Source organism: Mixophyes fleayi, chromosome 1 (assembly GCF_038048845.1).
Source record: "Mixophyes fleayi isolate aMixFle1 chromosome 1, aMixFle1.hap1, whole genome shotgun sequence".
NCBI classification, from domain to species: Eukaryota; Metazoa; Chordata; class Amphibia; order Anura; family Limnodynastidae; genus Mixophyes; species Mixophyes fleayi.
This window is the reverse complement of record NC_134402.1, coordinates 167288315-167315006: the sequence shown is the minus strand read 5'-3', so window position 1 is coordinate 167315006 and position 26692 is coordinate 167288315. Positions and strand designations below refer to the sequence as shown.

Here is a 26692-nt window from a genome sequence, read left to right as displayed (position 1 = left end):
GAACAAGAATCTCCTATTTCAAGTGAACCCAGGAGACCATCTTCGAATAAAATAGAAAATGCACTGCCCTGTCAGAATGAAAGACAAGGAAAGGGGGGTAGAACACAGCGCCTGAAAATGGGACACAACACAGGTCTGCAAAAAAAAAAATTTGGGACAGCTGTTTTGGTTTAGTTGACTGATTCTTACTTTTTTTTGGTGCGCTGAATCCAAAAAGGACAGCCATTTTGTCCTGGGACGTCAGGTTTTCGAACAAACAAGTGGTCATCGTTTAAAAAAATCTCTTAACGCAAATATTTTATTTACATGAAAAATATTAACTCATTTGCACAGGTGACGACAAAGTTAACACCACACTCAAGTAGATTGCATGTGAAATCGTCTTTTTTTTAAACTCTAACCTTTTTTTTTTAGCTTTTCCTCTTGTAGGTGGCTTCCAGAAAATCCCTGTACAACATCAGTAGTCAGCCATCATCGTAACACTCCATTTCCCTTGATACCTTCTTTCCATTTCTTTTATATCTTGATGGAACGTTCTCCCTGCTCTCCACTCACTGCTTTCAAATTTTCAGGAAAATAGTCAAGGTGTGAGTTGAGAAAATGGACTTTTAAGCTCATGGAGCAACCAAGTTTGTGGAACGCTTTCAACATTGTTTCCACCATTTCCTTGTTATTTGGGTCCTTTTGGTTTCCCCCAAAAAAATTTATGACCACAGTAAAGGCAACCCACGCTTCTTTTTGAGTTGGAGTCATTGAACTGATGGAGTCTTTGTCGGACATGAGTTTTCTAATATCCGGGCCAACAAAAAACCCTTCTTCCAGTTTTGCCTCCGTTAAGCCTGGAAACTTGGATCCCAAGTACTTGAAGCATTCGCTATGTTTGGGAAGTGCCTTAACAAATTGCTTCATTAATCCTGATTTTATATGGAGTGGTAGTAATAAAACCTTCTCAGAGGGTACCAATGTATCTCTAAGAACATTCTTTTCACAAACAACTAAACTTCTTGGTGGCCAAGTTTTTTGCTTCCAGTGATTTTGTCGGTCTCTACTGTCCGATAAACATAGAAAAAAAGGGTATTTTCATGTTTTTGGGAGCACAGGCAGTGAAAATAAATTTGATTTTCCATGTTCAGTTTTTTTCCCCAAGTATGATGAATTTGAAATTTAGCGATTTCCAGCTACCTGTTTCACCTAGGCACATTTCGATTGTGAAAATACCTGACGTCCCAGGAAAAAACGGTGGTCATTTTCGAATTCAGCGCACTAAATAACATAAGAATCAGATAAAATTATGAAAACAGCTTTTTGGTTGCAGACCTGTGTAATTAGAGAAGAAATTCTGAGTAAAAACACAACCTTCCAGGTGACATAGCAGAGATCAACTTGCCAGGGAACTCATGGCATCTGTGACAACATCCGTTCACACAAAAGCTGAAGAACTTTGAAGTTCAGACGCAATGTCATGAGATCTATTTCTGACTGACCCCAGTACAGTACCAGTTCAGCAAACACCTCTGTGTGAAGGAACCAGGATGGATCCTGTTTCAGCCTCCCAGTTCTCCACACCTTTGATGTCACAGATATCACTAGAACATTAGTCCTTCTACATTGAGCAGGATAATGTTACAATACCACAGTGGTTATTAAAAAGTGTTTTGAGGTAGATAAGGCGATTTATAAAAACAACCTGTCACTGTCACTTATTAGAAGAATTAGGAAGTGGAGACAAAGATTCCATTTATTACACAATTTAATAATTAGCAGTCAAGTTTAAACAGATACTTGAAAAGCATTGGCTTATATTGCTGAAAGATGAAGTTTTAAAGGAAATACTACTTACAAGACCTAGAATGACATATAACAAAGCTTCCAAACTTAGACAAAACAATTTTAAATATGTTAACCTTTAATGATTTCCCTTGTAATGACTGCCATGTATTTTAACAGGGAATATTCCTTTCCAGATTAGAAAACTCCCCATGTGTGGTATATAACACAGCTCCTCCTTTCCCCCTGGGTCAATTCCATGTCAGTTCAACCAGGGATATCCACCACCCATCTACATAATTACATATTACATAATTAACACAAGAAACCATGAAATTTAAAACCTTTAACATAACTTTAGTCCAGAATTGAAGTTGAGACAACAATCTCATTATTTTTCCCTTGTTTGGAACTTGTTGTAATGGTCTGTAATTTTCCTTAAAGTGTCAGCAGAAAGTGTATACTGCCTTCCAGTACTTCCTTGGATATTAGGCATTTCCGTTACACAGAGGACGTGAATAAAAGGAACAAAACACTTATCTCTTGAAGGCCAGGACAGCACATTTGTTGATTGGTTTTGTTTCATGAAGTGTATCAGCATATTGTGTCCTTCCTCATTATATTGAATGATATACCCAATGTACCAGATGTTATCATACACTGCTGCTATGTATGCTCCAGGTTGCAGATCAATTTTGTCCACATTATTTGTGATTGTGGTCGTAGGGACACTAACTTTGGTTCCTCCTGTCTTTATGTCGTCTGACAATCGATATATGTGCAGCTCATCATTTCTAATAGGCCGAAATCTGTGATGAGAACGTATTCCTGCCAGTCTTTGCTGTTTCTAGACGGACATGCAGCTTGGTTTTGGAGTCTTGTATTTCGTTTTGTGACACGTAAAAATAAAAACTTTATGCAATATATATTTCATTTGCCCAGGTCCAAAGGTGTGAAGATGTGATGGGTTTCCACTGCTTGCAGGCTTTTGCGTGTGGCTAAACGTTTAACTGTCCCTCCAATGCCATCACATGGACTCTTACCATGAGATGTGGCAAAAAATGTAATTCTGCTTGAATGTTGAAGTCATCCTTGTCGAAGTAATAAGTTAAAAAAGTTTTTGAAGTTCTTGTATTGTGCACTAGCACTATCACTAAAGTAGTAAACATACTCCAATTTTGACAACAGTTTCGCTAAGTGTTTCATAACCACCGTAATGAAGGCATACACAGTTATAGCTACATGGTCATGGGTATCGCTAATAACGCACAGGTTCACACTGTTTCAAGTGTCACAATCATCTTGCCTAAGATATACAACAAGCTGACAGTCACCATGTTCTTTGGTCCACTTCAATGACATAACTTTTAAGCTTTTTCTGGCTCCATTTTTGTGAGACAAGAAAGGATTACAGCATGTTTTCTGAAATTCTTCATGTCTTAGCAGCAGAAGCTTTTCATGATGGTAGCAGACTGAGGTTTCAGGATCATTAGTTACTGCATTTGAAACTTCAGTTCTCAGAATCAAAAGTTCATTTTCTTCATCTCTAAAGTGGTCCCAGCTATGTAATCCAATGGTTTTTGGGTAGATAGTCTTTTAAATACAGACTGCCATATTACTAACAAATGAGCAGCTGCCATGATTGACTCTTTCTGTGTCTCCCTCTCTCTTTCTCTGGAAAGTTTCAGTTTTGGTCTCTCTAAAGGGAATCCCCTTCCCATCAGTTTCTGTTTGTTTCATTTCCTGTATGTTTTAAGTTTTATCCCATTGCCTCAGTTTAGTTCACTTTTTTGGTATGGGTTTTAAACAATGTGTAAATTATGTATTCATTGTTTCATTATTATTTTTTTCCCACTATGAAACAAAGTACCCAGCTGATTTTTTTGTGTGGTAGTAATGTATACCTTTTTGAAACACCCCCAAAAAATGGGATCCTAATGTCAATTGAACTTAGCGTTTTTAATTCTATTCGAAAAACGTGCGTTTTTGCCATAACGTAAAACATGAGGCAGACAAAGTAATTTGGTTTGGATTTTTCGATTCAGGAGGAAGAGTTACCTTAGAGGTGCAAATTTTGTGGTGATTCCTTAATAAACACCCGTGATACTTCAAACAAACTGGATAAAGAAGCTGCGATTAATAAATTGAAAAAACAATATTTAATCAACTAATTGTCTGTCGAGATATTTGGCAGAAAGAGTTGTTTTGACATCCTCTCTTAACTACATTTTCAAAAAATCTGACATCGGTCGTGGATATTTCATGTTTCTTTTGGGTGATCTGATGTGGAATAACCCCCCTATTTCTTTGAGTAACTTTCAAAGATTTCTCTAAAAAATATAAAACATAATAAGCATGGGTGGGAAACAGGGCTTCCACAGAGTATTTCAAAGAAAGGGAAAATATTTCATATTTTTCCTCTTCAATCCTCCATGACAGCCATTACAATAGTATGTACCCAAGCAAGACAGTAGGGAGTATTAAAAACTAGCCACATATGTTGCAAAATCATAAATTTAGATAGTAGCTGTGCAGAGAACGTGTCTACCAACAGTGGGAATTGAGAAAGATAAACTATGTAGATGATAATAACTATTAAATGTAAAGTAGGACATCCATTAATATTGGCCTACCATGAAAAAGATGTTTCTTTAGACAGAAATGCTGGGTTGACTCTAAATCTACTTATCTCCACAGACATTCAGAAAGGGCTCCTTGCACCAGTGTTTGCATTACTCATCCATCTCAAAAAATATTCTTGCAGTGGTTCAAAAAGGGTCAAACATCAGAGTGTTGAGCACTAAATTGAGGTACAACAGAGCCATAAAGGATCTGAAACAAGGACGGCTACTCTAAAATTCTTTAAAAGAGCAAACAATAAAATCTCCTGAAGCTAATTTGCAGTCATTCTACATCAAATAAACACAATTTTGAGAACAATTCTACCTTGCATTATCTAATTATATTTAAATTTGGTATTCTAAAATCTGCTATGGGTGTAAAGAAAAACCCGAAATCTTAGGCTGATATGTGCACTGGTTTTGGCCTTTAAAGCTGCAATTTTTTAATGAAAAACATGCTGTTAACTTTTTTTAAATTGCATTAGCTCACCTGATTGAGATAGAGTTGGGCAAGGTCTCATTTTAAACCTCTTTTTATGGGCTTTCATATTATATATTAAAAATGTTGAATTTTCAAAATCAAAATGTTGATTTTCTCAAAAAGGCAAATTTTTAAAAATTTTAAAAACATCTAAAAAATTGTTGATACTGTTGTTAATAAATCCCCAAAGTTTTATTTTGGGATCATGATGGGGTCATCTACTACAAGAGCTTTCAGTTTCGAGTGATTTATGAAAATTGTATTTATTGAGGCACTACACATCTGAGAAAATCAAGAAAAGAAACATTAGAGGATACAAGTTCCTCTTCAGGTCTGTTTGGGGAGGAGATATTACAGACAGCGCCTGCTCCCACTTCTCCGCAGGCATGTGAACTTAAGTGGAAAGATACACTATGTGGAAAGACACTTAAGTTGTTTTTCGATTAGGCCCGCCTTTTACAGGGACAGGTTAGGTTTGGGGGAGCTTTAATTAATGAAGAAAAGCCCTTTGGTGACTAATCTAAGGCCACCTAAACATTACCTGACTATGGACCATATGTGTCACATTTGAAAAAAGAGGATTTATACTTACGATAAATCGGTTTCTCTGATTCCATCTGGGGGACACTGCTAACCATGGGGTTGAGTAGGGTGGGCCGGAGGTTGGCACCTAAATAGTCAACTTTTTTAGCTGCTGACAAGCCCTCCCCCCCTGCCAAACCCCAACAGAACTCAGTTTGACTAAAAAGCCCCAAGAAGTTAGGCCAATCAACCAAGACACATAGAAGAAAGCAGAAGGGAGAAAACGCAGTGTCCCCCAAATGGAATCAGAGAAACCGATTTATCGTAAGTATCAATCCTCTTTTCTCTTTCATCCATCTGTGTGACACTGCTAACCATGGGGACTTACTAAAGCAGCCCCTCTGAAGGGTGGGATCGCTCTGATAGCCCAGCACGTAGAGCACTACGGCCAAATGAGGCGTCCGCAGACGCAAAGACATTAAATTGGTAAAATCTTGTGAGAGTATGGACTGAGGACCAGGTGGCTGCTCTGCATAACTGATCCGCTGAGGCTCCGTTTCGCGCAGCCCAAGACGCCCAAACAGAACGGGTAGAATGGGCAACAATACTCTCGCAACAGGACGGCTAGTACTGACATAAGCTTGCTTAATGGTCAGGATAAGCCACCTAGCAATCGATTGCTTAGACCAGTGGGTCCCAAACTGTGCGCCGCGGCTCCCAGGGGTGACGCGGCGCTGTCACATGGGTGCCGCGGGCCAGCCAGGGAAAACACTTTTGTTATACTCTGATAGCTTTTGAGAGACTCAATTGTGCTAACATCATACCTGGACAGAAAGAAACTTGCGGAGCTAGGAATTTCTATTCACAATACTTTGTTCCTGGACGGACATCTGAGGGTGCGCATCCAATCACAAGTCTGCCTGCCCTGTTCAAGGAACATCGAGGGTTGAGCGCGGCCACGGAAAAATTGTGCGTTACATACTCCATCATTGCCTCTCATCGCTCCCTCATTATTCATTTGCTCCCGGTTCTCAGTGTCGAGATATATTGTTGGGAATCATTTCCCTATGTACTTTCTATCGGAGTCTGAACTTTTCATCATTGGGGTCCATTTCTGTTGGTATCGATATATACCTTATTGTCCCACGCAACTACAGGGGATAAATATATGGTCTCACTACCTCCAACTTTCTACAATTGTGAATAATCACATGTATACGTTTATCATTTGTTTTTAATGAATGTGATATTTGAATAAATCATTTTGTATTTCATAGCCGGCTGGGACCCTTACAATACCGATACAGTCATTTTTCATTCTACCATTACATCTATTGATGGTGTTTGAATATTTAGCATCTGGTGATATTTGCGCTGGTTGTCTTTGTTTTCCAGCCAGGGAAAAACCAACAAAACAAAAACTTACAAATCCGCCGGACAAGCTGCATAGGAGAGGAGGATGCTGGGTCCCGGCGCCCGGCGGATTTGTAAGTTTTTGTTTTGTTGGTATTTCCCTGGCTGGCCCGCGGCACGCCTGTGGCAGAGGGCAGAGGAGGGGGACATCGCGGCAGAGGAAGGGGAGAGCGCGGCAGAGGGCAGAGGAAGGGGAGAGCGTTTCAGAAGGCAGAGGAGGGGGACAGCGTGGCAAAGGGCAGAGGAGGGGGACAGCGTTTTAGAAGGCAGCGGATGGGGACAGCAAGGCAGAGGAGGATGACAGCAAGGCAGAGGGCAGAGGAGGGGGGCAGCGTGGCAGAGGAGGGGGACAGCGTGGCAGAGGAGGGGGACAGCGTGGCAGAGGGCAGAGGAGGGGGACAGCGTGGCAGAGGGCAGAGGAGGGGGACAGCGTGGCAGAGGGCAGAGGAGGGGGACAGCGTGGCAGAGGGCAGAGGAGGGGGACAGCGTGGCAGAGGGCAGAGGAGGGGGACAGCGTGGCAGAGGGCAGAGGAGGAGGACAGCGTGGCAGAGGGCAGAGGAGGGGGACAGCGTGGCAGAGGGCAGAGGAGGGGGACAGCGTGGCAGAGGGCAGAGGAGGGGGACAGCGTGGCAGAGGGCAGAGGAGGGGGACAGCGTGGCAGAGGAGGGGGACAGCGTGGCAGAGGAGTGGGACAGCGTGGCAGAGGAGTGGGACAGCGTGGCAGAGGAGTGGGACAGCGTGGCAGAGGAGGGGGACAGCGTGGCAGAGGAGGGGGACAGCGTGGCAGAGGAGGGGGACAGCGTGGCAGAGGAGGGGGACAGTGTGTCGGGATGCAGAGGGGGCAGTGTGTCGGGATGCAGAGGGGGCACTGTGTCGGGATGCAGAGGGGGCACTGTGTCGGGATGCAGAGGGGGCAGTGTGTCTGGATGCAGAGTGGGCAGAGTGCCTGGATGCAGAGGGGCATTTTTGCATACAACTAAATAAATATTTCTGTCCTGGCTTAAATACTTATTACATTTTTTTGTCCCAACTACTTCTAAAATAGACCTGCTCTATTTTGGAGGGGTGCCTTGAAAAAATTATGGAGACTCTAAGGGTGCCGCGAACTGCAAAAGTTTGGGAACCACTGGCTTAGACGCTGTCCATCCACGTCTAAAAAAAAAATCAAACAAATAGAGAATTTGTCTTACAAATTTTAGCAGTTCTCTTAACATAAATCCGTAAAGCCCTAACCACATCCAAAAATCAAATTTTTCCTGTTCCAGAAACCTGAGGCTCCTCTTTGAACACCGGAACTACTATTTCCTGATTTACATGGAAACCAGACACCACCTTAGGAAGAAAAGATGGACTATTTCTTAAAACTGCTCTATCATAAAAGACCAGATAAGGTTCACGACAAGATAAAGCCCCCAGCTCAGAGACCTTCCGAGCTGAGGCAATAGCCAGCAGGAAATCCACTTTCCAAGTTAAAAACCGCAACTCCACTGAGAGTAACTGTTCGAATGGAGGCTCCTGCAGCATATTAAGGACCAAATTAAGATCCCAAGGCGCCGTTGGATGAACATAGGGCGGCTGGATGCAAAGCACACCCTGCAAGAAAGTCTTAACATCCGGTATCTCCACCAAACGACTGTGAAAGTACAACGACAGTACTGACACCTGAACCTTTAGAGTTCCCAAACGGAGACCTCCATCCAAGGCATTTTGTAGAAAAGTAAGAAACCTAGTCATATAAAAAGACTTTGAATTTTAAGACTTCTTCCTACACCACTTTATATATAAGTATACCAGATGCAGTGATAAATTTGAGCCGAAACAGGCTTCCTAACTTTGAGGAGTGTCCACTACCCTCAAAAAAGACTCTCTAGATTTCCACAGACTGGAATCAAAAGCCATCCCATTAAAGTCAGCCGGTCTAGACTCTGATGCAAGAATGGTCCCTGAATCAGCAGATCATTTCGAAGCGGTAACCAAAGACCCGGACCTACCGCCATAAGAAGAATCTCTGGATACCAGACTCTTCGTGGCCAAGCTAGAGTCACCAAAATGACTGGTCGACCACCCTGCTTGACTCTTCGAAGGACCCTGGGAATCATTGATATGGGGGGAAACAAGTAACCTAACCTGAAGTCCCATGGCATTGTCAACACATCCACTGCCCCTGCAAGCGGATCTCTTGCTTTTGCGCAAAACTCTAACCTTCCTGTTGACGCGTGACGCCATCAAATTTTGATCCTTAAGTTCCCACATGTTTAACAGTGATTGGAACACTTCCGGATGAAGAGCCCACTCTCCCGGTAGAACTTCGTGCCGACTTAGATAGTCTGCTTGCCATTTCTGTATTCCTTGGACGAAAACTGCTGACAGCGCAGGCACGTATCTTTCGGCCCAAGCCAAATTCTGAAACGTCACCTTTATCGCTCCTACACTCTTGGTGCCTCCTTGTCTGTTTATGTACGACACTGCCGTGGCATTGTTGGATTGAATGCGAACCGGCCTTCCTTGCAAAACACTCTGAGCTCCCTGCACTGCTTTCAAGGTGGCCATCAGTTCCAGCACATTTATAGGAAGAACAGAATCCTGCTCAGACCACAGCCCTTGCAGTCTCCGGTGATCACAGCGCGGCCATTCCTGCAAGTCCCCCCATCTCTTTCACTGAGGAGGGAACTTGATATGCTCCACTCTCCTCTCCTCCTCAGAAAATGGCCTCCGGGGACAGCAGGCGTCCCGGCTCTCTTTACCTGTGGTAGCGCCGGACCCTGCAGCAGTGTGACAGCGGTCTGAACAGACCGCTTGTCACACTGTGAGAAGACTCACAGTTTTCAGTGTAAAACGGTCAGCGGGAGCCGCGGCTCCCCTGCTGACCGTTGCTTCTCTTACAACGAGTGTGCTCTGTATTACAGAGCCACTCGTGTAAACTAAAAGGGAAATAACTTTTAAAAATAAATTAAAAAAACTTAACTACAGTGAACCCTGTTCACTGTGCAGCTCTTTAACTTCAGCCCATACTGCTTCGGCACCTACATCAAACTAAGTTCCGTTGGGGGTTGGCAGGGGCAGGGCTTGTCAGCAGTAAAAAAAATTAACTATTTAGGTGCCAAACTCCTCCCTACCCTACTCAACCCCATGGTTAGCAGTGTCCCCCAGATGGATGAAAGAGGAGTGTTTAATTGCAGTGGAGTATCAGACTATGAAAATGTGTGCTGGGAGCTGGGAGGAACAGCAACTTGGAGAAGGGGTGCTGGGATGAAGAGACCAAGCAGACTGAAAGCAACACTGAACTCACAAGAAGAAGCCTCAGTCACCTGGCCAGGCAGAGAAGAGATGGCACAGCCAATGAGGCTGTTGCTGATCTAAACGAGTCAGGGGAACATGTGATGGGATCCTCCAATCAGAGCTCAGCACATGCTCCTCTACGCCCTCAGCAGAGTCTTATGGGAATTATTGTCCCAACACCCTGGCAGCCCAGTAGAGCCTGCTTTGGTGTTTAAATTGGTTTAGACCATTATTTGCAGTAGTTTGTGCTTACATTGGTTTAGAAGAGTAAAGAAGAATAAAAAATGGCGGAAATTGACAGGTACATTATTGTTTCAACCCATTTAAAAATGCTAATTATACTTCTAATAAGAGGTTGAGAACTGTTTCAGAACGGATTTGTAAATTATTTTATGAAATACCAGAAGTTGAAAATGTTTGTGCCAGCTGCAGAGTTTTCTCCCCTGACTATCTCTTAAATAAATACATTTCTTATACAAAAGAGCAACACAATATAATAAAAAACAGTACATTTGCAATGATATAAATTAGCGCACTGTGCTAGAAATTTAAATATATTTATACAATAAGTTATTTATAAGTGATCCAGCCCCATTGGTGTTTAAACTGTTTTATTAAAGAAGAATAAACATGGAGGAAAGTGACAGATACCTTATTGTTTCAACACATTTAAAAAGGCTAATCATATTTCTAATAAGAAGGGGATGAGAACGGTTTCAGAATGGATGTCTAGATTATTTTTTGAAATGCCAAAAGTTGCAAAAGTTTGTGCCAGCTGCAGAAAACAACTTTGAAAAAAGAGCAAGAGGGTCATTGTTCAAATCCTCAAGATGACATCAGAGGTTATGTAACTGCTGTCTAGGACAACAAATGGTAGCTCGCATTTATTCTGGAGAAAGATGAAAACATTGATGAAGTGAAAGTGACATTCCTCCATCCAGCTGGTCCATCACCATCTTTTCATACACAAGAAAGCCGGATGTTTTATGGATTACTAAGGTAGATGTTCTCTGCAAGGAGAATCTGTAAAGTCAGTGGTTCTCAAACTTTTGCAGTTCGCAGCACCCTTAGAGTCTCCAAATTTTTTCAAGGCACCCCTCCAAAATAATTATTGAGCAGTCCTGTTTTAGAAGTAGTTGGGTCAAAAAATTGTAATAAGTATTTAGGTCAGGACAGAAATACTTATTTAGTTGTATGCAAAAATGCCCCTCTGCATCCAGGCACTCTGCCCACTCTGCATCCAGACACACTGCCCCCTCTGCATCCCGACACAGTGCCCCCTCTGCATCCCGACACACTGCCCCCTCTGCATCCCGACACACTGCCCCCTCTGCATCCCGACACACTGCCCCCTCTGCATCCCGCCACGCTGTCCCCCTCCTCTGCCACGCTGTCCCCCTCCTCTGCCACGCTGTCCCCCTCCTCTGCCACGCTGTCCCCCTCCTCTGCCACGCTGTCCCCTCTGCATCCAGACAATCTGCCCTCAGGCACTCTGCCCCCTCTGCATCCAGACACACTGCCCTCTCTCACGCTGTCCCCCCTCATCTGCCCTCTCTCACAATGTCCCCCTCCTCTGCCCCGCTGTCACCATCCTCTGCCCCGCTGTCACCCTCCTCTGCCCCGCTGTCACCCTCCTCTGCCCCGCTGTCACCCTCCTCTGCCCCGCTGTCACCCTCCTCTGCCCCGCGCCAGCCATAAAAAAAAAAAAAACACAGAAACTTACCAATCCGTCAGGCGCCAGAACCCAGCAGCCTCCTCTCTCCCGCAGCTTGTTACGGACGTCGATATTCAGTGACAGCTGCGGGAGAGAGGAGGCTGCTGGGTCCCGGCGCCCGACGGATTGGTAAGTTTGTGGTTTTCTTTGTGGCTGGCCCGCAGCACCCCAGTGACGGCGCCGCGGCACCACTGGGAGCCGCGGCGCACAGTTTGGGAACCGCCGTGTTAAGTCCAACAGGTCGAATGCAAACCCTTTCTGAAATGTAAAAACTAAACAAATAAACCCTTCAGCCAGTTCCAACCCATTAAGTAGCACCATCTATCCAGAGCAGCAGCGCCAAATGGTAATGATCAGTAGTAAGCTTTCTTATATGTGAAAGAAAAAAAAAATATCACAAATGTTTTAAATATTTCAGTATTAACATACTGTGTCATAGTACATAATATACATCAAAGGAATTGTTTAAAGATATAAATTAAAAGTAATGAACAGGCCTATTCATTATTTTAACAAACAGTCCAAAGCGAAAGCTCCTGTAGCAGATGATCCCATCATGATCCCAAAATAAAACTGTGAGCATTTATTAACAACAGTATGAACATTTATGTTTTTCAAAATATTAAAAATAGAAGTGAGGAGTGGTTCAAGGGAGGACGCTAAGAGGATGGTGTCCATGCTGATGATGGGACACTATGTGCAAATAAATTTGGGAGGGGGTGGGTAAGGGGTAAAGAGAGGGTAAAGGAAAGGGGATTGTGTTCAGAGAGGGAGTGACCATCAAGGTGGGTGGCAAAAGTTGTCCATTGGGAAAGGCCATAGGAGGAAGTAAGAGCTAGGAGGTTAGATGCAGCGGCAGCAATAGGAGAGTCGGTAGGAATGTTAAAATCACGAATAGTGGGAAGATAAGAAGAGATGAAATGAAAAAGCCAGGCGGCAAAGTTATCAAGAAACTGGGATTAAGGGCTAGGGGGACAATAGACAACACGAACACAAAGATGGGGAGGGGAGAAGATGCGGATGGAGTGAACTTCAAACGGAGGAGAAGGAGAGTTCAGGGGGGATTATACTAAAGGTGTAGCCAGGAGACAGAAAGGTAGTCTCCTTGGCAGTCGCTAGGACTGGGAGTTGGGAGGAGAGATCCCGAGGGAGAGTTCAGTGGAAGAAGCAGTATCAGATGGGGAGATAATCATCATCATCAATTTATATAGCGCCACTAATTCCACAGCGCTGTACAGAGAACTCATTCACATCAGTCCCTGCCCCAATTGGAGCTTACAGTCTAAATTCCCTAATATAGACACACAGACAGAGAACGAGACAGACAGAGAGGGAGAGACTAGGGTCAATTTTGATAGCAGCCAATTAACCTACAAGTATGTTTTTGCAGTGTGGGAAGAAACTGGAGCACCCGGAGGAAACCCCACGCAAACACAGGGAGAACATAGAAACTCCATGGTCGGAGTCAAACTCATGACCCCAGTGCTGTGAGGCAGAAGTGCTAACCACTTAGCCACCGTGCTGCCCACAAAGTCCAGTCCACATCCAGTTCAAACTCTGTTTCAATTCTTCATATTTGTGATGGCAGGCAAAGCCTTGAGTAGGCAAGAATATGCAATGTTTACATAGAAGACTGAAAAAGCTGTTGCATGGGGAGTGTCTGGCTGAGCAATCTGTAGAGCAGGCTGATTAACAGAGGGGATATTGCAGGGAAATAAACTGACAGATAAAAACAAACTTTTTGAGGTGAAAAGGAAATAAGATTAGAGTTCACAACAGACTTCTTGAGGTGGGAAGCATGAAGTCATGGAAAGATGAAAATGTCAGAACTGAAATGTAGTTTCAGTTGAGTTTTGAAAGTTGTCCTAGTGTAGCTATGTTTTCAAGGTAGAATGTTCTTCTCTTGTTCACCCTTTGCCCAGCTCTTGTGTAATTATAACTATGCTATAGAAAACACACACTTGTAACAAATAAACAATGGCTAACACAATGTCTATCAGTTGAATAAGTAGGGAACAGAGCTGCATGATCACTTACTTGGATTAACCCCCATTAATCTCACACTACAAAAATCTTAAGCAAGCAAATAATTAAAAGAGTACGCATACTATATATCAAGTAAAAAAAAAAAGGCACAAATGATCTGTCTTTTTGTTGTCCTTTAGCAGTGGTATAGAAAGTTGTTCTCCTTTTTACCTCCAATATAACTCCGAATTACAATATATTAATCAATATACTAATTCACTTGTAACTAAACACACTAAAAGTCGAGATACGCAGTGGCGGCGCTGGGGGACGACTTTGACCCGGATTGAGTGCCTTTTCCCGCTCTGGGGATCTAGTCTTGCCCTTTACAATTATTTGCCCTTTAATTTGTCCTTTTTATTTTATTTCTTTTCTTATTGTTTTTTCTGTAGTGTCTCAAAAAGTTTAAATAAAAATATTTGATTTAAAAAACACAAAAAAAAACACACCCTTAGAACTAGAAACACACTAGCTCTGCAGCCATCACTGACCTACAGCCAGCATATAATAATTATATATGTTTAACAAACACGTGATCAGAGACTTCAATCAAATACCAACCTTTAATATGTTGAGGATCATCAAATGTTGAGTTTTTTAGGTTTGGTGAAGAAACTTGTTCAACTCTCTAGACAAAAAGGGAAAAAAAGTATTCAGAAAGTAATATACACAAAATATATACATAATTCATGCATACAAACACACGTACAAACACAGAAAGATAGGTGATTCGATTTCCCTCCCAGTCGACATTAAAAAATAGTTTAGCAAATGAAAATCTATGAGGAATGCATCACACAAATGATGAATATATTCATATTTATGAACAAAACTATATTTTTGGTTGTTGCACAAATAAAATAGAACAGGCAGAACTGATATGGTGGTGGGCCATATTGGAAGGGCATGTTTCTTTTAGGCTTCTGACTTCCTGTTATATTATCTGGTCCCATCGAGGTCCCCCTCCCGTGAAATATTACCAACCGCCTTGTCTGGCTTCTCCCAACCTCTGCAGACAAGACGCTTACCCATCCAGTGTGTGCTGGCTTCTGGGAAGCCCCACTGCTCTAGGTCAGGCTTTAGCTTTTAGTGCCCACACCACCTCGCTCCTGTCGGAACGGGTCAGCTGAGGTGGACTCTGCATTCCAGCCTTGCCATCTTAACTACCTGGGCTCAGTCTTCTCTCCAGCCTACATCCCGACTGTGCAACAAAGGCAACCCTGATGTACTGAGACCTGTCCGAATGCTTCTGCAGACGCTGAAGTTACTGCTTGCACTTGAAAGCACTACTAACGGCACCACTACGGCATTCTCAACATACCGTGCACTGTCGACACTCGCTCATCACCGGCAATTCTCTCCCTGACTTGTGGTCAATTTTGTGGAAATTTTTCCAGGCTCTGGCACAGACAACTCTTTCAAAGAGGAACTTAAGCCTTTCTCTACGTTTTGACAGAATAACGACATCAGATATCGATGGGGCTTCCCCTTCCGGATCCCGATTTGGCACCACAATAGCATGCCTTCGGCTAGATCCATCGAAAAGGCCCTATCACTGGTTCCCAAGATGGGTGCTTTTGCACCACATCTAGCCATTGAACCTACCTAGTCGGTTGCTGCAGACCCATATTTTTTTTCTGGTGTGTTAACAGTTTGTCTAATGATATTAAGCTTTACTCTAAGATTTTATCTAATCTTCTGGCTTTACAGGTGATTTTTTTTCACTAGTATCGCTGCTCTTTATGCCTCTCCTGCAACTAGGGTGATGATTGATAGCTCCCAGTCAGATGTTGTCCCAATTTACAATGGGACAAGACAAGGTTGACCCTTATCACCTCTGGTCTTTGCCCTGGCAATAGAACCTCTTGCTGCCATAATCAGAAACTCAGACACTGTTTGTCGATTGGAGAAGGGGGATCAATAAAATAAAAGCTCCCTGTTAATGGATGACATGCAGTGTTCTCCCCAGAAAATTTTGCCGGCCTGGTGACATTCAGAATTAGCCAGATGGGGGCAGTTATAATACATTGCAATAATATTAAAAACATTTGAGAATCCTGTCCACACCTGGCTGTAGTGCTCACATAGTGCCTATTCTAATAGGTGAAACAATGGTTTATTATATTTAATTATAATAGGAGTGCTGGGCTCCAAGAGCTAGGGGGCAAGTAAAATAGCAGGATGGAGCACAAAGGAAATAGGTCCTGGTGAGAACACCGAATCTTTCATCCCCATCTCAACCCCAAACTTATATCCCTACCTTACACCATTTGATATATGAGGTAGCATTTCATTTTATAAAATAAACTTTTCTAACTCGAAGACCATGTTGATGCAAACTCCTCCGCGTATCAAAGCTGGGATTCTATCCAACATTGCACTTAAGTAGCATCATAGAAAAATTACAAGTTTGTGAATATTTATCACTACTTCTTATGACTATCTTTACCTGCAGAACTGTTTGCTAGAATAAAATCTGACCTCACTACATGGAGAAAATATATGACCTCATGGTTTGAGAGGATAATTGCTATACCTTCTTCAGACCTTAACATTCAAGGTTCTTCACTCAACTTTTCAAGAGTTGCAATTCCTCTTCCTTAAATTAGTTTTGAACGATATAACCCCTAGCACTGCTAGGTCGCTAGAAAGAAACCGAGATAGAGGTTTTCCGGATACTAAACTTTACTTTCTGGCTTTCCACTTGAGCCAAGTAGCGGCATAATTTGCTCCGGCCAACCCCATTGAATTGCTATGGATTAAATTTTGGTACAACTATTTAACTTGGATGAAATATTATTACTGTAATATATATGTGTTCAGATAGAATATTTCCAGTTTCTGTATTGCTTGTATTTTGTGTATAGGGTAATATGGTTTCTTTGTGTCATTCACTGAATTTCATGTTAACAGGATGTTCAAATTGATACCAGATGTTTAGAGTGGACATAAGCTTTAGGTCACACATGCTCCTTGACCTAGGCATATAGGTTTTCTTTCTGATGAAATGTCTGTCAAAGTTATTTATGTTTGATTTCTGGTGTGTATTATTTCAAAAGGATGCAACATGAATAGTGACGTTTGCTAGAGGGGTGGGTTTTCCTGTTTAAAATATGTGTCATTCTAATCTGTCTTCAGTCCTTGCTCTGACCAGAAGCAAGACTCGATGCATTGGATACAAGGGAAATAAAGGAACTTTGCTATTTCAACACTTACTGCTTCTGAGTGCTTCTACATTATGGAGGCCCTATCGAGAATATCCGTAAATAGTGATCAGCCAATACATCCAGAGACATGAGGCGAAATTTATATTCAACTGTGGCCACGCAGGTAATATTTTATCTTTTCTGACTATATGCTTCTGTCTCCTAATCTCTGAGTTTGCTGAATAGGTATTTATAGTTAACTATGTAAGTGTAAAAGTATAGATTTGGTACCAATTAGAATTTCCATTTGCTATTTATTTATCAAAAAGACTGTTTAATCTTGTTAACCATAGTATGAAAGTTTGCGTGCGTGTGTGTGTGTGTGTGTGTGTGTGTTTCCTTGACAGGGCCTTAGTCCAGGAAAAGATTCAGAATTCAAGTATTACTTCTGGATAAGGCTTTAAGAAGGAATAGATAGTCCCAAGCCACATGAAAAGTACTGTAAAACACATAGAAAAAAAGTACCCCAATAGGCCTTAGATAGCAGTGTATGTAATATGTGCATGTGATAACACCAGGTTTTATCTGACGAGATAAAGTGTGGTTCCCCTAAATGGTTGAAGCCTATAAATGGGGTGTAATACATTTTAATAGTGGTTGTAGTGCTATTACCATAGTGCAGATACTGAATAAGTCGGACTATAAAAGAAAAGATTAACCTACAACATGGGACAAAATGTAGCCATACAGTGGAAGCCAAGTTGGTTGGATATCTACCCTGGGAGTCCGGCAGCAATTATTTTCCATAAATATGGAAAGAAATCTGTTCAATACATGCATGAATGGTTAACAAGTTGTCCTGAATTTACAGCAAAAGGAAGTTTTGATTTAAACGTTTTAGGGGAAAAAAGGAAAAAGTGTTTCAAAAAGTAAAAAAGTGCAAGTCTTGCAATTATGGTTCAATAATGCTACAATCATGCCTTTGTCACTCACCGGACGATGAGTGCCTCTTCACTGGTGCGTGGCTCTCCAGTATTCCTGCCAGCACCTATCCTGAACCGTGGCCGCCCGCCATCCTGATGGTCTGCGCAGGCGCAGTTCCTAAGAACTCTTCTGACATTTTGCTTTTAGTTAATTGGTTGATCAGGCAACGCTCCCTATTTAAAGCACCTGTGTTCATTACCTCGTTGCCTGATCTTGGAGTCTCATTCCCTGTGAGTCTCTGAAGGTGTTCCTGTGTACTTCTCCGTGTCGTCAGCTTCCTGCTCAACTCATTGCCGGTTTCCAGACCGCTTCAAGTCTCCTGTGTTCTACTATGTCTTCAGTTCCCTGCTGAATCCTGCTCTAATGATCTGCAGCTTCCAGTCCGCTATTACCTTCAGTGTTCTACTCGTGTTCGCTATCTCCAGTGATTCCTGCATTGCTCATCGTTGTTCTACCCGTGTCAAGTTCTCTGCCTGTGTGCTGAACCGGACCCTGATTACCGCTACCACTCACCTGTGGTTTCTTTACTTGTGCTGGCGTGCAGCCGCTCAGCTGTTCCGGTATCCTCTCGTGGACAGCCTGCTCAACTGAAACTCGGTATGCTTACTTTCTATTGACTGTACTCGTTTACTGCATATCCGCTTGGAATGTTCTCCACTTACCCACAGAATCCTCCATCTCCCTGAGACTGTGTTATTACTCCGCATATCTGCTGGGAAGTTTACCTCTTTGCTCAGTCGTGAGATACATATACTAATTTACTTTATGCTATTAGCCTGGATTCCAGTAGTGAATTCGTCTCTGTCAAGCAGTGCCTGCCACACCAACATAGACTTGTGCATATTGTTTGGGATCAAGTTCCTTGTGCTCTCAGTGTCTACATTCTATGTTTCCACTCATCGACACCTGTACCTATCCCCACCTATAGCAGTGGTACAACTTGCTGTACGCAGACCACTGACTCCCAGTTACCTACCTGCACCAGTAACAAGTCCTCTCACTACAAGCAGTGGTACAACTTGCTGTACGCAGACCACTGACTTCTCCGTTACCTACCTACACCTGGACAAGTCTTCTCACTATAGCAGTGGTACAACTTGCTGTACACAGACCACTGACTTCCCCGTTACCTACCTACACCTGGACAAGTCTTCTCACTATAGCAGTGGTACAACTTGCTGTCCGCAGACCACTGACTTCCCCGTTACCTTCCTGCACTTCTTCACGTCCATCAAGATCCTCGTGTTCATATCTACCTAATCACTACCCAGATTGCTGCTAGTCATTGACTTTTCTATTTGCATCCTCTCACCATCTGCTGAGTCATATGTTCCACTAGTCACCCTGCTACCAGAGGACCACTGTGTAACCCACACTACTCTGGTAAGATCATCATCTGGTGATATGCTGGGCAAAGACTCCTAGTGCAGTGATAGCCTTCATATATTGATCAATGTATGGCAGTTAAAACTCCCAGTGCACCAGGAGACCAAGACGACCCAATATCTGATTTATTACCTATTGTAATGGGGGCAGAGAGAAGGCTATATCTGCAGGTTGCCTCACCAAGTGGATCATCAAATAGATATGCCACTGGGAGACACATGTGAAAGAAAAAAAAAAAAAAGGGATGATAAAACTTCTGTAAGTTCTGATAAGTCCCAAATATATGATGAGGACAGTGAGGGTGTGGTAAGGGGAGCAGTAGGGGGTTCTGTTACAGAAATTAAAAAAAACCTTATGGGGGGGCGTGGCTTGGACGCCATAGTGCGAGGACGCAGATTTTTAAGGCTCCTGTGATTGCCTTATATTTTAGTAAATTCTGGGCTCATTACCTCCCCAAGACAGCACTGAGTGACGGATTGGTGGCCCCCCAACTGTCTGGGGTCAAATGTGACATCCGCAGCTCGTCTGGAGTCACAGCTTTGTGGGCTGCAGCTTGTGGCCTATGCTGCCACCTAGACCTCCATCACAGTGGCATTTCCTGCACAGCCCAGCGGTCCCTCGAGTACCCCACTTACCTGCGCTCCGAAAACGTCTCCATGAGTGCTGGGAGGGGCTCCTTCCATCTGTGATGTGCCTTCTGGACGGGTCTGGTGCTGTAAGAAGTGGCCTGGAAATCTGTGCCCCTGCAGCTGCTGCTCTGCACTGTAGTCTGGGAGGCTTGCTGAGTCCTGCAGTAGTCCTGGTACCAGCCTGTCTGCTGACCCTGCTGACTGTCTCCCCGCAGCGTGGCCTGGTTCACAGCAGTGAGTAACTGAACAAAAGTCGGGTCGGGACAATCTGATTGTGCAGATCAGCTCTTTCCCTTCACAAGTTACGGAACGCTGCCATCTAGTGGTCTTGAGCTGCTACTGCAGTCTTTAATCTTGAGTTTAACCCTGCAATATTATACACTGGCTTGACGTACACTGCCACCTGCTGGCCTCCGATATTCTAATAAATTTTGCACCCATTGTAGCCTGAATTATCTATTTTAACACCCTGTAGCCGGTCTGTGCTGCATCAAGAGTCTACTTAAGGCAAGGCTTATACTTGGCCTAGAAGTTGATCAATCATGCAATAATGCATCTGACCTAAAATGTAACTATAGCTGCCACCCGCATGCATCTCTCTCCCCTCCGCTAGGTGAAGTCACTCTACCCTACCAATGTGTTGATTATATTTCATTGTCTTCTCCTAGAGTGGGCTATCCAAGCATAACTGTCTGAGAGCTGTTATCATTTTGCTGGAACATTGACGTAAACATGCCTCCTAAAAAGAACAAACCAGCTAATCCAGCCAAACCATTACCTTTCTTTAAACCTCAGAAGCCGACTGCCTCCTCTCTTTCCCCTAAAGAAGCTGACAGGCATGGCGATTCACTACCCCCAGTCAGAACGGCGTCACCGGTATCACAACCACCTGGTGATGCCTCAGCTTCTATTGACCCAGACGCTCCGACCACCTTCCAAATGATGCAACACCTACTCTCTACCTTTAAAACAGACAAACTTGCTGAAATGCATTCCTCTATCAACGCACTTCGGAAGGAAGTAGTAGAGATTGGGAAAAGGACGGGCCATCTGGAGACCAATATGGACGGGATGGTGGCCTCTCATAATGATCTGATAACTTCGCATGAACAACTCAAAGCTGAGGTGTCTAGTTTGAGAGATAAACTGGCTGATTCGGAGGATAGATCCCGTCGGAACAACGTTAAAATACGGGGCATTCCGGAGCAAGTTTCCAATGCAGATCTCCTGTCTTACACCACAGAGCTGTTTCGGAAGCTCCTGCCAACAGCTTCCACTCAGGATTTACTTATTGATCGAATACATAGATTACCTAAAGCCAGAAATGTATCAGATACTCTGCCTAGAGATACCCTTATGCGCATTCACTTCTTCCATGTAAAGGAGCAGATATTGAGAGCAGTGAGAGAAGCAGAGGACTCAGACATTCTGCAAGGTTTACAGCTATTTCACAAGCTACAATAACCAAACGCCGCTCGTTTCAGTCTGTTACTAAAATACTGAGAGACAATGACATTCCCTATAGATGGGGTTTCCCAGTTAAACTCCTGGTCCATAGAAACAACAAGATGCATGTCTTCTCTACAGTGGAAGAAGGATCAAAGACATTGGAGGCCTGGAATATCCAATCACCTCGGCCTGACCCTAATTCCCGGGGCCTTCCCAGTGTCGATATTTCCATATAGGTGAAATTTGGAGTCGGGTTGAGGACATTTTCTATTCACATCGTCAATCTTTCTTGTTAGAGCTGAGGACAGCCATCCCTGGGAGTTTGTGATCCTAGGTTTCCGGTCCGGTTCTTCTGGAATTTCTCTTTATGGCTTTGGACATTCTTGCCGGGACACTATATAGTGAGAGTCTCTAAAAAGCCTGATATCCTTTTCCAATGTTGATATTTGTCTAGCTGGGCCTGCCCGGTGTGTAGGCTCCCTCATGGTTACTCATGTGTTCTATTCTCTGAAACAATAATGTGTGGGTTATAAGTCTCACTATGCGGATGCTTGGGGGGGGACTGTTGCTGTTTTTGTCTTAGTTCTTTATCTTGTTCTCCCTCCAGGGTAAGTCGTTCCAGCCATCCCTACGGATACAATGGTTAGCTTTGCGCTTGTTTGTGCCTTAAAAATCTGTTAGTATTCTAGGGGTTGATGTCTATAAGAGGGAGGGAAAACGTTTTTTTCTGGGAGGTGGTTTTGTACTTTGCAGTTAGGGTTATGCCAGTATGGGAAGCACAATATTTAATCTGTTAAGTACTGGAAAGTTATATATTTTTGTAGTTGGCAGCTTACATCGAATTAATACTCCTACTTTGAGAAGTTGAGCTTTTGGAGGGTATAAACCTAAGATCTCTCACTTCATTCGGGTAATTGGTATGGTTTTTCATATGTTCAGTTATGTCTGTCTTTGTATGCGGGTGGTGGCGCATTGTGGCCCGTGCCATGTGCCCCAAGTTAAGTATTTTGTCGGTGCCCTGTCCTTCCGGCAAATGCTTTGACCCTATGTATAGGGTTATTTTCGTTTCCCCATCCTGTTGGGGGGTTCTTACCCCTTTCCCTTTTCCCCTTTGTCACCTTTCCCTTCCTTTCCTAGCGGAACACAACATCCCATGTTTCACTCTCCTCGCCTTTTGGTTGGCATTGAAACTCCCTAGAAGTATCTCGACTCTAGTAGGTCACCCATATCCCTCAGTACATATCACCATTGATAATGGTTAAGTTTTTATCTTTAAATGTCAGGGGATTAAATTCTCCAAACAAACGTAGATTAGCTTTTTTCTCTTTCTATAAACATAAAGCGGATATAGTAGGTCTTCAGGAAACTCATTTCGCAGCTAGGGCCACCCCAGTCTTTAGGAATCACCATTATCCCACATGTTTCACCGCTAATGGGCCTCATAAACAATGTGGAGTAGCTCTTTTAGTCAGCTCCAAATGCACTTTTACATTATCCTCAAAGGTTGAAGACAAGAGTGGCAGATTTTTGATAATTGTTGGTCAACTAGAGGGTAAATGGGTCACCCTAGTATCCCTATATGCCCCGAATTCGAGACAAGTCCCATTCCTGAAGTCGACTTTTGCACTAATAGATAAGATTAAACGGGGTAGCGTGATAATTTTGGGAGATTACAATCTAGTCATAGATCCTAGGCTTGATAGATCGCTCCCTTCTGGACCAATAAATTCCCCAACCCCGGGGAACCCGTCATTAGTGTTTGGGAGACTCCTGGCAGAACATGGTCTGTATGATGTTTGGAGGGTAGCTAATCCTAATGTTCGTGACTACACATACTATTCCTCAGTACACAACACGTACTCACGAATTGATCTCATTCTATCAGATAAATGGTCATTGCAGAATACACGTAAGGTGCAGATTCTCCCTATCTCTTGGTCAGACCATGCACCAGTGGTATGGTCTTGGAAACCCTCGGGACAGCCCCCTCCCCTACGGCCCTGGCGTTTGGCAGCCCACCTACTTTCTTCTCTAGAAGCCAAGTTAGAAATTAAAGAGGCTCTTTTATCATTCATGCAAACAAACGACCCCAAAGAGATCTCTATCTTTACTTACTGGTGTGCCCTCAAAGCTGTAGTGAGAGGTGCAGCTATTCAGGTGGCAGCTAGAATGCGGAAAGCAAATTTTCATAGACAGTCAGAGCTAGAAACCAAGCTTAAACTCCTAGAAACACAACATAAACAACATCCTTCTAGATCTATTGGTGCAGAGATCTCCCATGTTAAATCTGAACTGCATAAGTTACTCCTGACCCGCACTTCATTAGCATTGTCTAGACTACGCCAAAAATTCTATGTGGCAGGTAATAGAGCGGGAAGGTTATTAGCAAGAAAATTGAGGGGCCTCCAGGCCCGTAACAGAATTAAAAGCATTGTAAACTCTACAGGGTCTAAATGCTCTAACCCTCGTGATATAGCAAATACTTTCGCTTCATTTTATTCAAATTTATATAACCTCCAATTAGACCCCGCTACACACCACCCATCTGAATATGATATATCCTCCTTTTTGGAAGGTCTCCCACTCCCTTCTATAGACCCATCGATACGGAAAAAGCTCAATGTTCCGTGGTCCCAGGAGGAAATTAGACAGGCAATCAAGTATCTCCCCAAAGATAAGGCGCCCGGACCAGATGGTTACACTAATAACTTTTTTACCACCTTCCATGAAGATTTAGTGCCCATTTTGGAGCAACTATTTAATGCAGGTACAGCAGTAGGGAAATTTCCTCCTGAAATGCTGGAATCCCATATAATTGTAATTCCCAAGCCGGGTAAGGACCCTACAGATTGTAAAAATTATAGGCCTATAGCCCTACTGAATTCGGACATTAAGATCTTTGCGAAACTCATCGCTAACAGGCTCTCCCCGGTTATCCCCATTTTGATCCATCCAGACCAGGTGGGGTTTGTCAGCGGCAGACAAGCCCCAGACAACTCAAGGCGTATTTTTCACATTATAGAGCAGACCCACTTGAAGGGGGATGCACTGCTCTTGCTTTCATTGGACGCTGAAAAAGCGTTCGACAGACTCCACTGGATGTATATGACAAAGGTTTTGGAGCGTATGGGGCTGGCCGGGGAGATCCTGAGTTCTATCCTGGCGCTGTATGTCAAACCATCGGCGCGAGTATTTAGCAATGGGTTTTTGTCCGATAATTTTCCAATCTCTAATGGCACCCGTCAAGGTTGCCCTTTGTCTCCTCTCATGTACCTCATGGCTATTGAACCACTGGCCGCTAAAGTGAGAATTGATCAGGAGTGTGTGGGAGTGGTTGTGGAAGAAGAAGCCCACAAGTTATGCTTATTTGCAGATGATGTCCTATTATTCGTTGCCAACCCGGAGACCTCGCTACCTGCCATCCATACACTTCTAGCCCAATTTAGCGCAGCCTCTCTGTATAAATTGAATACTTCCAAAACGGAGGCTCTTCCCATTAACATTCCGCAGGAGAGATTACAGAAGTTGAAAGACAAATATCCCTATATATGGAAATCCACAGAAATTTCGTACTTAGGTATTCAGGTTACCCCACATCTTGATAGTTTGATAGATAAGAATTTCTCCTTATTACTTGACCAACTCCAGTCCTTAACTACTTCATGGATGTGCTATGAGGTCTCTTGGCTGGGGAGAATATCGGCATTCAAAATGATGCTCCTCCCAAAGATGATGTACTTGTTCCGGATGCTCCCATTCCATCTCCCACAGCGCCTGTTAAATAAACTAGTCAAGGTTATGAGGACATATGTGTGGAAGGCTAGGCCGCCTCGGATGGCCTTGCAGCGTATGGTTAGGAGGAAAGCACAGGGGGGGTTGGCCCTCCCCGACCTGGGAAAATACCATGATGCTTGTTTACTCTCTCAGATGCGTGATTGGTTCCTCCCAGGGTGTGGGAAGCCATGGGTGGGCCTGGAAAAGGCTCGTAATCCTGATTTTCCTTTAGTTGATCTAGTTTGGGCTCCTCGGGAATGGAGACCGCAAGCCCATAACCTGCCCGCTCTCACCAGGGACGCCTTGATAGTCTGGGACCGATTGTGTGAAGGCCCTGAGGGTTTTGCTCGACCCACGGAAAATGTCTCAATACAAGCAGCATCAAAACAGATTCCTGACTTAAACCTGTCGGGATGGGTATCTAGGGGGATTCCGACTTTAGGCCAATTGTTTAATTCAGGTACACTCTCCTCCTTTTCTCAGTTGAGTGAACAATATCATTTGCCGAAGAGCGACTTTTATAAATTTCTTCAGCTTAGACACTGGCTGTCAGAGCCCTCATTCAGAGGTATAGTCATAGGTTCCCCCCCCCGGCTATATATCAGGTAAACTTGACAAAGAGTTACAACAAAGCTAGCATAACTACCTGGTATAATATTTTAACTTCGCAAGTCGTTATCACCAAATCAAAAATTCAACTCCAATGGGAGGTAGATCTCCAGGTAGTATTCACGGAGGAGGAATGGGAACATATTTTTAGAAACTCTTTCACAATGTCTAAATGCCTTAATCATACTGAAATGTTGGTGAAACTTCTGAATAGATTGTACGTGACCCCTGAGAAACTGCACAAAATTTGGCCCTCAGTACCCCCGACATGTTGGCGTAATTGCACTGAGAGAGGGGATATATTCCATATCTTTTGGGCATGCCCAGTCCTACAACCCCTGTGGTTAGAGGTTTTCCAGTTGTTGGTAAAGGTTTTTAGATATCCTACATCTCCTTCCCCAGAGCTTGCTTTGTTACATCATTATCCCCCCTCCATTCCCTCCTGGGACAGGTACGTGATGGGCCAAGTGCTCATTGCAACCAGAGCTGCTATAGCTCAGGCCTGGAAACAACTGTCTCCCCCGTCTTTGGCTAAGGTGATATCTAAAGTGAACTTCAGCTTTGAGATGGAGACCCTAGGAGTTCCGTATTCTACGGCAGCTACTTCCCCATTAGTGAAATGGCGTAGCTGGCATAATTACGTCACAGACGAAGGTGGGGCCCCATCCCAGTCCCCCCATAGGCTGGAAATCTCCGACTCAGTGTCTCCTGCCTTGATTTAAGAAATATTTGCTTTTGGGCCTAGGTACAAGGATGGAATGGACTAGTCTCCGTATTGTAAAGTTAAAGTGACAAAAAAAAAAAACCCTTATGGGTAAAGGTTATGCAAATTTATCTGCAAGTAACATTACAAGTGCTCCAAGACGCCATGAAAAATCCCCTGATGACCACA

At 43.5% G+C, this 26692-nt stretch overlaps 1 protein-coding gene across 25 annotated transcripts in view; it reads right to left on the bottom strand.

The window, feature by feature from the left end:
• The window catches only part of CENPC (centromere protein C), a 295773-nt gene that overhangs the window by 201239 nt on the left and 67842 nt on the right, over nucleotides 1-26692 (bottom strand). For all 25 annotated transcript variants that reach the window (XM_075203541.1, XM_075203629.1, XM_075203558.1 and 22 more), the window contains exon 5: nucleotides 14385-14451. In XM_075203541.1, the coding sequence (XP_075059642.1) occupies nucleotides 14385-14451 (67 nt within the window). The remainder of the gene's footprint in view (nucleotides 1-14384; nucleotides 14452-26692) is intronic.